General features: G+C 42.7%; 1 protein-coding gene across 2 annotated transcripts in view; it reads right to left on the bottom strand.

Moving 5' to 3' along the window:
- Positions 1-286: 286 nt before the first annotated feature.
- BRCA1 (BRCA1 DNA repair associated) overlaps positions 287-13673 on the bottom strand; it is a 102996-nt gene continuing 89609 nt past the window's right edge. For both annotated transcript variants that reach the window (XM_067470099.1, XM_067470098.1), the window contains exons 17-21: positions 11692-11775; positions 8070-8124; positions 5307-5380; positions 4684-4744; positions 287-783 (exon numbers count right to left, since the gene is read on the bottom strand). In XM_067470099.1, coding sequence (XP_067326200.1) covers positions 680-783; positions 4684-4744; positions 5307-5380; positions 8070-8124; positions 11692-11775 — 378 coding nt within the window. In that variant the 3' untranslated portion in view covers positions 287-679. The remainder of the gene's footprint in view (positions 784-4683; positions 4745-5306; positions 5381-8069; positions 8125-11691; positions 11776-13673) is intronic.

The raw sequence follows: 13673 nt of genomic DNA, 5'->3' as shown, positions 1-13673 counted from the left end.
GTGACAGATGGGGTGAGTTAGTGAATCGCGTACTGTGCCCAATCCAAATATCTTGTCTGAGCCTTCACTGGGACCAAGCAACGTACCAATGAAAAACTGGTTAGCCATCCATCTACTAGAAAGATGAGAAGTTAATTTAGTCAGATCACTTGAGGATGATTCATTACCACAACGCATTCGACTCAGTACATATCTCCTTATGGTGCAAGGAACATTTCCAATGTGTTTTTGTGCCACCGCAAATCTGGCAACGCTTTGGCTTAAAAGAAGACACAACACCAGAGAGCCAGCATAAGTGCAACTTTATATGTGAACATTCCCACCATAAACTATGATTATCTGGTGAAGTTAATTGAAACCCTGAGCTCCATATAACTAGCAAATGATTACATCTTAAAGATGTCATGAAGAAAAAGAAAGCTTCCCAAACAAGATAGCAGTTAGACAGTAAATAATGCATTGGTATAAGAGCAGAGCAACTATATCTTAGCGCACTGCAAGAACTGAGCCAAAGGCGGAAGTTTTACAGTTTTAGTTCTGATTTTGGCAAGAGACAGGGCGTTCTTATGCCAACTGAAGTGCACATCTTGCAAGCTAAGCCACACGCTCTGTGTGTAAATCTTTCATAAAAAGTGCCACAGACTCCAGTCTGGAAGATTCCTGAGTATTTCCCAAAGGGTCAGTGTATGATGTATCCATCGAATGGCTGACGTTGGTAGCAGGCAACACTGTCCAGCACCCATTCGCGCAAAACTACCGTAGCGTTGCATTGAGGTGGGAGCCCTGAAAAACAAGACCAAGAGTGAGATTTTTAGAGCCTACTAGCTGTACCCTGGCCACGCGTTGCTGTGGCCGCAGACAACAAGAATCCCAGACATGAAACAATCTGGGCTAGGGAACACCTCCCCACAAAGCTTTCCTGTAGGCAGGAAGAAGCCAGGCTTTTAAGCTGCAAGGCTTTTCAAAGGTTATGAAGGTGGGCAATGTATGTGTATATGTATATGTGTGTGCATGTGCATATATATGTGTGTGTATATGTATATATTTGTGTGTGCATGTGTATATGTATATACGCTAGCGAGACATGGACAGTCTACAGATGTCACATGCAACTCCTGGAACGATTCCATCAGTGCTGCCTCCGGAAAATCCTGCGAATATCTTGGGAAGACAAGCGGACAAATGTCAGCATGCTGGGAGAAGCACTGAAGCAATGGTCCTCCGCCATCAACTCCGCTGGACCGGCCATGTTGTCTGGATGCCCGACCACCGTCTCCCAAAGCAGTTGCTCTATTCCAAACTCAAGAATGGAAAACGGAATGTTGGTGAGCAGGAAAAGAGATTTAAAGATGGGCTCAAAACCAACCTTAAAAACTCTGGCATAGACACTGAGAACTGGGAAGCCCTGACCCTTGAGTGCTCCAGCTGGAGGTCAGCTGTGACCAGCAGTGCTGTAGAATTTGAAGAGGCACGAATAGAGGGTGAAAGAGAGAAACGTGCCAAGAGGAAGGCACGTCAAGCCAACCCCGATCAGGATTGCCTTCCACCTGGAAACCAATACCCTCACTGCGGGAGAAGATGCAGATCAAGAATTGGGCTCCACAGCCACCTATGGACCCACCGACAGAACACCGACCTTGGAGGACCATCAACCTCGGACTACAAGGGATTGCCTAAGGTAAGGTATGTATATGTGTATATGTTTATGTGTATATATATGTGTGTGCATATGTATATATATATATGTGTGTATATATGTATTTATGCGTGTATATATGTGTATGTATATATGAGTGTATATGTGTGTGTGTATATATATATATGTGCATGTGTGTGTTGTTTGTATATGTGTGCAGGCCTGGGTCTACTTGGGCCCTCCAGATATTTTGGACTTCAGTTCCCACAATTCTTATCAGCCAGATTAGCATGGCTGTTAGGAATTGTGGGAGTTGAGGTCCAAAATGCCTAGAGGGCCCAAGTAGGCCCAGGCCTGGAGTATGAGATGTTACCGAACCCCATGTCTCTTTCGAGGCCTGTGCAGCCTCCTCCTGGCGTGGCTCCTCTTCTCTCCCTCCCTTCCCTTTCCCTCTTGCCTTCCTTGCCTGACGGATGCAAAAGCAGTACATGTGAAAAACATCTTGGAGTCCTCGTGGACAACAAGTTAAACATGAGCTAACTATGTGATGTGGCGGCAAAAAAAGCCAATGGGATTTTGCCCTGCATCAATAGGAGCATAGTGTCTAGATCTAGGGAAGTAATGATATCCCTCTATTCCGCTTTGGTTAGACCACACCTGGAATATTGTGTCCAATTCTGGGCACCACAATTCAAGAGAGATATTGACAAGTTGGAATGTGTCCAGAGGAGGGCAACTAAAATTATCAAGGGTCTGGAGAACAAGGCCTATGAGGAGTGGCTTAAGGAGCTGGGCATGTTTAGACTGAAGATGAGAAGGCTGAGAGGAGATATGATAGCCATGTATAAATATGTGAGAGGAAGCCACAGGGAGGAGGGAGCAAGCTTGTTTTCTGCTTCCTTGGAGACTAGGACGCGGAACAATGGCTTCAAACTACAAGAGAGGCGATTCCATCTGAACACGAGGAAGAATTTCCTGACTGTGAGAGCCGTTCAGCAGTGGAACTCTCTGTCCTGGAGTGTGGTGGAGGCTCCTTCTTTGGAAGCTTTTAAACAGAGGCTGGATGGCCATCTGTCAGGGGTGATTTGAATGCAATATTCCTGCTTCTTGGCAGGGGGTTGGACTGGATGGCCCATGAGGTCTCTTCCAACTCTTTGAGTCTATGATTCTATGAAAAGGCCTCCCCTTCCTTCCTTGCTTGCTTCTTCTGTCCCTCCATCCGTCCCTTTCCCTCTCTCTCTTTCTGAGGAGGCTCTAAAGGCTGCTTTTCAGAGCAGCTTTGCCGGGCTGATCTTTTCCTGCAGGGCCTTTCTCCTCCTCTTCTTGGCTGGCTTCTCGGCTCGCTGTTTGCAGGGCTCCTGGCTTGGCTCCCGAAGCAAGGACAACCAGCTGCTTTGCTATGGATGGCTGTTTGTTTCCCCCTCTTGCACAGGATGAGGCGGGGCTAGGTTTTGTGCATGCCTTGTAAGTTATTTTTCAAGAATTTTAAAGCTATTTTCACGGTTTTGGGTTTTTTTTTTAATTGTTGGTCATACCTTGGGGTACGAGACGTTTGGAGGCCAAATTTGATATCAGTTGGCCCCAAAGTTTGTTTATTTTTAGCCTACACACGACACACAGAAGCTTTTTATATATTAAGATGCTTTCATCTCTCCTCCCATCAGTGAGGCTCAAGCGTGCATTTTCGTTGGAGAGCTTCTTTTATAAATGGCTTTTTGAAATGTCATGACACCGAGACAAGAGATGACAAGGGGAAAATGCGGTGAGTTGGTTAGAACTCTTGCTGTAATATTCCTCTACATTTCTAGTTGGCGATTTGTTTCACAGCAGCAGTGACAGGGGCACACGTAACGTGCGTCAAGTTCACCTTTCCCCTCCTCAGACAGGAAACAGTCCCTCCGCCTAAGCTGTTCATGTTAGAGATGAGAGGCAAGCAATGTGTGACAACCTCAGAAAGGATGGCTGACTGTATCTCCTTCTGACTCCCTTGAGCCATTTTGGGACTCATACACAGAAACCAGAGAAAAGGCAACTAGGAAGCCAAGCAGGCCCTACAAGTCACAAGGGTTTAGCTCTACTCAACATAATCATGAGGATGAAAAATGAAGCTCTCCAATTACTCTCGGTAGGAATCAGAAAACCACTTGTCAGCTCACCAGGAGCAAATGACTATAGTTCTTTTGAGAACAGGATGCCAGCAGAGCATAGATTGCCTTTCCCCCAGGAGCTCACATTTGCATTGTAATCTGGGGAAAGCAAGAAAGTAGGCATATTTTTGGATTTGTGGAAGTGTCTTACTTTCTCCATATCTAGCATCTCTCTCTCAGAAGAAAGTTGGGGGGTTGATGACGATGGAAAACACAGCCAGGAGAGTAAACCCAAGGGCTGGAGGTTTAGCATAGCTGGTAAATCAGCACCTATAAGATCTATCAACTGAAAGGCTGCAAGTTCAAAGCCCCGGGTCGGCATGAGTGGCTGACCGTCAGCCCTGCTCACTGTTTACCTAAGCAGTGTGAAAACAGCTTTAGCTGTAATTAGAGAAATTAGGTGCCGCTACAAGCAGGGGAGGTGTTTTACAATGCCATAAAGAAAAAGAAGATCAGAAAATGCTGAAATGAGGAAGTCTTTGTCATAGAGGATGGAGTGATAGCACCCCCTGTGGACTCGAGCCCAACCATCCATGGTATCGAAACAACACCTCCTTCTGTGCTGTCTGTTTGTGTACTGTCTATACAAACAGCATTGAATGATTGCCATGTATGTGTACTTGTGATCCGACCTGATGTCCCTTTGGGGTGAGAAGGGTGGAATATTAATAAAGTGTATTATTATTATTATTATTATTATTATTATTATTATTATATTTGCCGGTCCCTGGCCCACAGTTTAGCAGGTGAGAAGCAAGAAGCTGGACAAACCTCAGAAAAGCCAGTTGATCACAGCTCATGGGATGCTGTACAACTGAGGGGGGAAGGGCATAAAGCAGAGGCTTATCAGTGAAACAGTTGGTGGTGCATTGGGTGAAACTCATGGCACTAGAATCTCACCTTGGCAGGCAGCGTCTTCACCCCAGACATCAGGCTGAACAACGATCACAGCAGAGGAGTTCTAAGTGGTTGCGAGATAAAAAGACAAACTTGAAGATAGAGGTAGCATTACCTAAAGTGTACAAAATCAATTGCTATCTTTGACTGCAAACAAACAGAAATACTGGAGCAGTCTGGCATTCACTTTGGTGTAGTACTCCAGACTGGAAGTTGAGGAGAAAAGCCTCCTCTCCCAGGTTGTTTTGTCAAACAAATTTGATATAGATAACAAAAGAACATGAGTGAGAGCAGCATTGGAAAAGTACAAACAGGTAGAACTGGAGTGTCCTACCGGCATACTGAAAAATGCACTCTTCCCAATACATGCTGCATTTCTCCAATAAATACATGCTCTCACTTGCCATATTGATCCCAAATTAACTCTCAGACAGAAAGTCAGGTATTACAGTTTCAAATACTTCTCTCTCCCTCCCTTTGTGTGTCTATGTGTGTATCTCATCAAAAGAAAACACTAGAGCCAGCAGAAGCTGACTTTTTATTGAAAAGGCAAGAATACATTGCATGCACCTCTTCTTTAAGCTGACTCATTGTCTCTACCCACAATAATTAAAAAACTGACTTACTGTTGCATGTGCAAATAAATGAGGTTGCTTCACAAGAGAGGCCCCGCACAGCTCTACCATCCATTCCAGTTGTTCTGAGCAATTCCCAAACAGAAGGAGAAAGATAAAATACAACATTAAACCACAATGGCAGAGAATCTTGCTCCCTTCACTCTCATAAGTGCACCGCTCAAATTGGTCCCTAATTTCTGTTGGGAGAAATAATGACATTGAAGCAAAATCTAGAAATTCAAGCAGCCTGGGAACTTTCTTAGAATCATAGAGTTGGAAGAGACCTCATGGACCATCCAGTCCAACCCATGACTAAGAAGCAGGAAAATTGCATTCAAAGCACTCCTGACAGATGGCCATCCAGCCTTTGTTTAAAAGCTTCCAAATCGAGCCTCCACCACACTCCGGGGCAGAGAGTTCCACTGCTGAACAGCTCTCACATTCAGGAAGTTCTTCCTTATGTTCATATGGAATCTCCTTTCTTGTAGTTTGAAGCCATCGTTCTGTGTCCTAGTCTTCAGAGCAGCAGAAAACAAGCTTGCTCCCACCTCCCTATGGCATTCCTCTCACATATTTATACATGGCTATCATTATTATTATTATTATTATTATTATTATTTATTAACTTTATTTATACCCCGCAAAATCTCCCAAAGGACTCGATGCGGCTTACAAAGGCCAAGGCCGCCAACAGACAATAGTATACAAGTACACAATAAAACTCATAAGCAAATAAAAACATCTGTGATGAAATTGGAGTCTAGCTCAAGGCGTATCTGAGCAACTTTGCCTGCAAAATGGTGTGCGAACTCGCAACACCGAGTTGCTGGGTCATCGAATGTCTCCTCCACCACGGGTGGGTGAAGGAGTTCCCCGACAACCTGAAACAGCTCCAAAGATCTACTGGCTGCAGATGCTATACGGGTAGTCGTGAAGGACTCCCTGGCTACCCGTATAGCCGTGGTATACGCCCTAAGAGAGGCAGGTGACCGTGCTTGGTCAGACACGTCTCGAGATTTCCTCCAAATGCTCTCTAGCCCCCTTTTCGTGTGTTTCATCACAGCCAGCTCCTCGGTGAACCAGGGAGATGGTGTATCTCGACGCAGCGAGATGGGGCATTCGGGAGCGATCATATCTATCATGTCTCCTCTTAGCCTTATTTTCTTCAGGCTTAACATGCCCAGCTCTTTAAGCCGCTCCTCACAGGGCTTGTTCTCCAGACCCTTGATCATTTTAGTCACCCTCCTCTGGACACATTCCAGCTTGTCAATATCTCTCTTCAATTGTGGTGCCCAGAATTGGACACAATATTCCAGGTGTGGTCTGACCAAGGCAGAATAGAGGGGTAGCATGAATTCCCTGGATCTAGACACTTATACTCCTACTGATGCAGGCCAAAATCCCATTGGCTCTTTTTGCCGCCACATTACATTGTTGGCTCATGCTTAACTTTTCAAACATACTGCTCTCTCTTGATGGTGTGGAGTATAATTCTTATAATCTCCAGTCAGCATGTCCAATGGTGCTGGATCATGAAAGCTATAGTCCTGGAGATAACCCTAAGTATGCCAACCAAATTTGATATGGTTGTTGAGACAGTTTTAACTATTGGATTTTAACACCAAGATAAGTGATTTTAATGCTTTTGTATGTGTATGGTCTAATATGTTTCGGCATTGAATGTTTGCCGTTTATATGTTGTGTTCCACTCTGAGTTCCCTTCAGGGTGAGAAGGGCGGAATATAAATGCTTTAAATAAATAATAAATATTTTGCCTTCCCTTTGCAAGTACAGAATTTGATACATATTCCTAATTCATATGGTTGTGAAAATTCAGGAAAGTGTCAACAGTGACTGCCCAAAAGCCAGAGGAAGGTAGGCGTGGATTCAAATTGCAGGGAAAATTATTCCTTCTAAACATTAGGAAGAACTTCCTGATGGTAAGAGCTGTTTGGCAGTGGAATATGTGGCCTTAGAGAGTGGTGAAATCTCCTTCTCTGGAGGTTTTAAGCAACAGATGGCCATCTGTTGGGAGTGCTTTGATTGTGTGTTCCTGCATGGCAGGGGGTTGGGCTAGATACTCTTGTGGTCTCTTCCAACTCTATGATACTAAGTAAAAGTCCAAGAATTCAGGGAAAGAGATTCTGGCTCCCACGGCATTAAGGTAATCAGAAGGAACATATATGAATGGAAAAATAAGTAAACAAATGCACATTCACTCATACAATACAGTCAAGTACTAGAATTTTTGGGGTTGGGGCAGAATATCAAAAGAGGATTACTCTCATCACTGTCCATATGTGTATGTGTGTGTGTATGATTAAATAATTTCAGATTATGATCATATAGCACCAACTTTTTGATTTTTTTTTGTCGTGTCAGGAGCAACTTGAGAAACTACAAGTCACTTCTGGTGTGAGAGAATTAGCCGTCTGCAAGGACGTTGCCCAGGGGACGCCCGGATGAATTGATGTTTTTATCATTCTTGTGGGAGGCTTCCCTCATGTCCCCGCATGAGGAGCTGGAGCTGATAAAGGGAGCTCATCCGCCTCTCCCTGGATTCGAACCTGCGACCTGTTGGGTCTTCAGTCCTGCCGGCACAGGGGTTTAACCCACTGCGTCACCAAGGGTTCAACTTCTTGATGACTGAACCATAGCAAAGATTATAGTTTTGCTACTGTTCACACGATACCTTATCTTTGAATGAAGAAAGCTACTCCCTGAAATTCACCTGATCTTCTCAACTCATGCCAGCCATTTCAATCCGCTTACCTGGCAGCATGTCTGTGAATGGCCCATAGCAGCATATTTCCAAACCTTGGAAAAGCTGGAAAGGAAAACAAGAGCGTTACTTGGCCTGCATAACTGAAGTCCTTGAAACACAGGCTCTGGAACTAGTGTTGTTGTTCATTCATTCCATCACTTCCGACTCTTCGTGACCTCATGGACCAGCCCACGCCAGAGCTCCCTGTCAGCCGTCACCACCCCCAGCTCCTTCAAGGTCAAGCTAGTCACTTCAAGAATACCATCCATCCATCTTGCCCTTGGTCGGCGCCTCTTCCCCTTACCTTCCATTTTCCCCAGCATAATTGTCTTCTCTAAGCTTTCCTGTCTTCTGGAACTAGTACAGGCATTAAATAAACTATCCAGAAGCTAATTTGATTAGAGCAGGTTAAATAGAAATATATTTAGCAGGAAAAGCTACAATGTATTTTATCTTTAAGCCGCTCCTCATAGGGCTTGTTCTCTAGACCCTTGATCATTTTAGTCGCCCTCCTCTGGACACATTCCAGTTTGTCAATATTTCCCTTCAATTGTGGTGCCCAGAATTGGACACAATATTCCAGGTGTAGTCTAACCAAGGCAGAATAGAGGGGTAGCCTGACTTCCCTGGATCTAGACACTAGACTCCTATTTATGCAGGCCAAAATCCCATTGGCTTTTTTTGCTGCCGCATCACATTGTTGGCTCATGTTTAACTTGTTGTCGACGAGAACCCCAAGATCTTTTTCATACGTACTGCTCTCGAGCTAGGCGTCCCCCATTCTGTATCTTTGCATTTCATTTTTTCTGCGTAAGTGGAGTATCTTGCATTTGTCCCTGTTGAACTTCATTTTGTTAGTTTTGGCCCATCTCTCTAATCTGTTCAGATCCTTTTGAATCCTGCTCCAGTCTTCTTGAGTATTGGTTATCCCTCCCAATCTTGTGTTGTCTGCAAACTTGATGATCATGCCTTCATCTAAGTCATTTAATAAAGATGTTGAACAGGACCGGGCCCAGGACGGAACCCTGCGGCACTCCGCTCGTCACTTCTTTCCAGGATGAAGTCGAAGCATTGGGGAGAATCACCCTCTGGGTTCGTTAGCTTAACCAATTACAGATCCACCTAACCGTAGTTTTGCTTAGCCCACATTGGACTAGTTTGTTTGCCAGAAGGTCATGGGGAAATCCCTCTTCCACACAGCCCCTTCCACACAGCTGAATAAAATCCCACATTCTGCTTTGAACTGGAATATATGGCAGTGTGGACTCAGATAACCCAGTTCAAAGCAAATATTGTGAGATTGATTATCTGCCTTGATATTCTGGGTTATATGGCTGTGTGGAAGAGCCCACTGTTGCAGAGTAAACAAGCTAAGAATTCAGACTGAAGAGTAAGGGGGCATCTACATAAATAAAAATGTAATGTTCGTTTGTGGGATTAACAGAACTCAAAAACCACTGGACCAATTGACACCAAATTTCGACACAATATGCCTAACAACCCAATGTATGCCCTTCACTCAAAAGAATTGATTTTCTCATTTGGGAGTTGTAGTTGCTGGGATTTATAGTTCACCTACAATAAAAGAGGGGATTGAACCAAACTTGGCACACTGTTCTCCCACGACCAACAGAAAATACTGGATGGGTTTGGTGGACAGTGCCCTTTGGTTTTAGAGTTGTAGTTCACCTACATCCAGAGAGAACTGTGGACTCAAACAATGATGGATCTGGACCAAACTCTACACGAATACTCAATATGTCCAAATGTGAACACTGGTAGAGTTTGGGGAAAATAGAATCTTGACATTCGGGAGTTGTAGTTGCTGGGATTTATAGTTCACCTACAATCACAGAGCATTCTGAATCCCACTAACGATAGCATTGGGCCAAACCTCCCACACAGAACCCCCATGTAGGCCACAGCAACGAGTGGCAGGGGATGGCTAGTATCAGATAAATCTGGTATCATCAAAGGAGCATTTTGAACACCTTTTGCAGCAACTATTGGTAATATTATGCCTTCCCTCTTTGAGGAACTAGCTGTTACTTTCTCTCTACAGCAACAGGGCAACATGACATTTTATTATGTTGCCAGCATCTTTTCTTGTATATATTAATTCCTAGTACTTAGAACATTCCTGGTACTTAGAACATTAAATTCTTTTAAAAATAAAAAAGAACCAACATGTACTTGCTCTCTTAGCAACCCAACTTCAATTACAGGAATTAGAACATTTTCGTTGTTTATACAATTGGTCCTCCACATCTATGGGTTTCACTTTTATGGATTTAATTACTGTATATACTCGAGTATAAGCCTAGTTTTTCAACCCTTTTTTAGGCTGAAAAAGTCCCCCTCAGCTTATACTCAAGTCAAGGTTATTTATTATTTTCCTCTGTTATTATTTTTATTATATTTATAATTTTACTCTATTATTATTACATTTATTATTTTACTCTATTTATTATTGTTATTACATTTATTATTTTACGATATTTTTCCCCCCGACTTTTTATTTTTACAGTACAGAAAATACATACCTTGCACACACAAAACATTTACAATTCCCACCACCAACATGAGGATTATTATCTTTCACATATTCATTTCTTTTTGAGACAATCATTATTTCTTTATCTTTATACATTTCCATCCTGTATGCTATATAGCATTTGTATCTTATTTCTTATGACTTGATCTCCGGAATGATTCATAATATAGTTCATTACCCTTGTCCATCTATCTTCCATTTCTCTCATTCGATTTTCATTGATTTTTATTTTACGATATTATTACTGGTATCATTACATTTCCATTATTTTACTCTATCATGATTGGAAGGTTACGTAAGCACATTTACATTGAAGAAGGTTAGAATAATGGTTTAATCAGAGTTGGGCAGTCTTATCTTAAATTACACTTTTATGCAAATATTTAATCTACTGATGCCTTATTTAATTTTATTGGTATCTATTTTTATTTTGAAATTTACCAGTAGATGCTGCATTTCGGCTTATATTCAAGTCAATACGTTTTCCCTGTTTTTTTTGGCGATAAAATTCGGTGCCTCGGCTTATATTCGGGTCGGCTTATCCTCGAGTATATACGGTAATGTTTTCTCTGGGTCCTCCAATGCATTAGAGGACCCTGAGAAAACACTTCTCTGGGCATTTACTAGTCTTTCAGAACAATTCTATTGGAAAATTAAAAAATAGTAATTTTTATTTTCACATTTTCCACTTTCATGGGGGTACTGTACCCCGAGCTCCAGTGAATATATAGGATGGCTGTTCTGAGCATCAGAAAGACTAGCACAAATAGATGTCATCATATAAGTTACTCCTGGGAGCAAAGTTAGACAAATAAATGCATACATAGATGAACATTCAGGACAGTGCGAGCCACACATTATATGCTCAGGAATACATTTTCTATTTATTATCCCCCATAAGCATAATCAGATTCAGACTCAGGATTCTCTTTTCTGAGAGTTTCTATAAACAGAGAGTAACCATAGTCTATGATCCTGGGATGGATGTATTCTAGGAGAAAGTACAAATGGAAGTTGTCCATATTCCCCCCTCATTTTAACATCCCTTGAAGTGAAAATGGTTAAAGCATTCATACTTTTCCAGGAGGAGATTCCCTTGATCTTTTGGGTCCTTGGTGATTTCTGCCATTGATTACATCTCCTCTTACTTCAAAGTCCTCCTGAAAGACAACAGAGATGTAGTGAAACTTCCTTTGGGTTAGCTCTGTGCTGCTAAAGCAGGGAAGGTTGTATACACAACAGCCCCTCATTTCATAGCTAATATCAAGAAACCTTTTTATAAATAAAGGGAAAACTTGGTGAATTACATTTAATGAAAAAATAACTATTACTTAATTAAGAAATCCCTCCTTGGTATTTATACTATTGATGAAACTTCAGGGATGAAACAGCAGCTTAGCAAATGGTACAGGAAAATGGTGCATATAGTAAAAGCAAAGGCAAATCGCTTTTTGTTTATGACATGTAGACTGAGTAACCAAGAGGTGATACACAAAAATGCCTGAATCCATTTATTAGACATAAAACGCAGTGGCTTATGACTAGATCTCATTACAGATTCTCCTAACTGAAGAGAGATTGGACCACAATGGTCTCTCCTCTGATATAGAATAATAGAATCAGAAAGTTGGAAGAGACCACAACAGCCATATAGCAGACAAGCAGTAACCACACATAAATGTATTGCCCAAGCCTTCCCTTGCCCCTTAACTCGGAAATGTCAATTATTTATTTTTTTATGATATTTATATGCCGCCCTTCTCACCTGAAGGGGACTCAGAGCAGCTTACAAGATATATATATATATATATATATATATATATACACACACACACCAAAAATATATTATATTATTAGCATAGTACAATATCAGTAATATATATTTCTATACTGTACCATTATATTGTAATATTATTAGTAATATTGCATGTAATATAAAATATATAATTATAATATCATATTATTATTTTGAGTATTATATTGTATTACATTATAATGTTATAAATATTATATGTATATACAATATATTATATTATATTATATTATATTATATTATATTATATTATATTATATTATTAGAATAGCAAAGGAGACAAGGTGGAACTGTCTTCTGCCCCCCCTCTCTTCACTCTGGCCCAGAGCGGCAGCTGGTGCTGGGGGGAGGGATCCCCAACTGATGACATATGCAGGAGACAAGATGGTACTGTCCCCTGGCCCCCCTCTCTTCACTTTGGCCCACAGGGGCAGCTGGTGCTGGGCGGAGGGGGTCCCCAACTGATGACATATACACGAGACAAGATGGAACTGTCCCTGGCCCCCTCTCGCTTCACTCTGGCCCAGATCGGCAATTGGTGCTGGGGGAGTGGTCCCCAACTGATGACATATACACGAGACAAGATGGAACTGTCCCTGGTCCCCTCTCGCTTCACTCTGGCCCAGATCGGCAATTGGTGCTGGGGGGAGTTGTCCCCAACTGATGACATATACACGAGACAAGATGGAACTGTCCCTGGCCCCCTCTCGCTTCACTCTGGCCCAGATCGGCAATTGGTGCTGGGGGGAGTGGTCCCCAACTGATGACATATACAGGAGACAAGATGGAACTGTCCCTGGTCCCCTCTCGCTTCACTCTGGCCCAGATCGGCAATTGGTGCTGGGGGGAGTGGTCCCCAACTGATGACATATACAGGAGACAAGATGGAACTGTCCCTGGTCCCCTCTCGCTTCACTCTGGCCCAGAGCGGCAGTTGGTGCTGCAGAGAGAGGTCCCCAACTGATGACATATGCAGGAGACAAGATGGAACCGTCCCCTGGCCCCCTCTCTCTTCCCTCTGGCCCAGAGCGGCTGTTGGTGCTAGGGGGAGGGGTCCCCAACTGATGACATATGCAGGAGACAAGATGGAACTGTCCCCTGCCCCCCTCTCTCTTCACATTATGCTCAGCTACTGGTTGTTGTATAATGAAGTATGTTTTTAATTATGTTTTTATATTGTTGCATAGGAATTTGTATATATTTTAACTCTGTTTGACTGGACTTAGTCCTCATGTGAGCTGCCCC

The sequence above is a fragment of the Anolis sagrei genome, chromosome 6, assembly GCF_037176765.1.
Source record: "Anolis sagrei isolate rAnoSag1 chromosome 6, rAnoSag1.mat, whole genome shotgun sequence".
NCBI classification, from domain to species: Eukaryota; Metazoa; Chordata; class Lepidosauria; order Squamata; family Dactyloidae; genus Anolis; species Anolis sagrei.
Note: the sequence above shows the minus strand (reverse complement) of the source record. Positions and strands in the feature narration are given on the sequence as shown.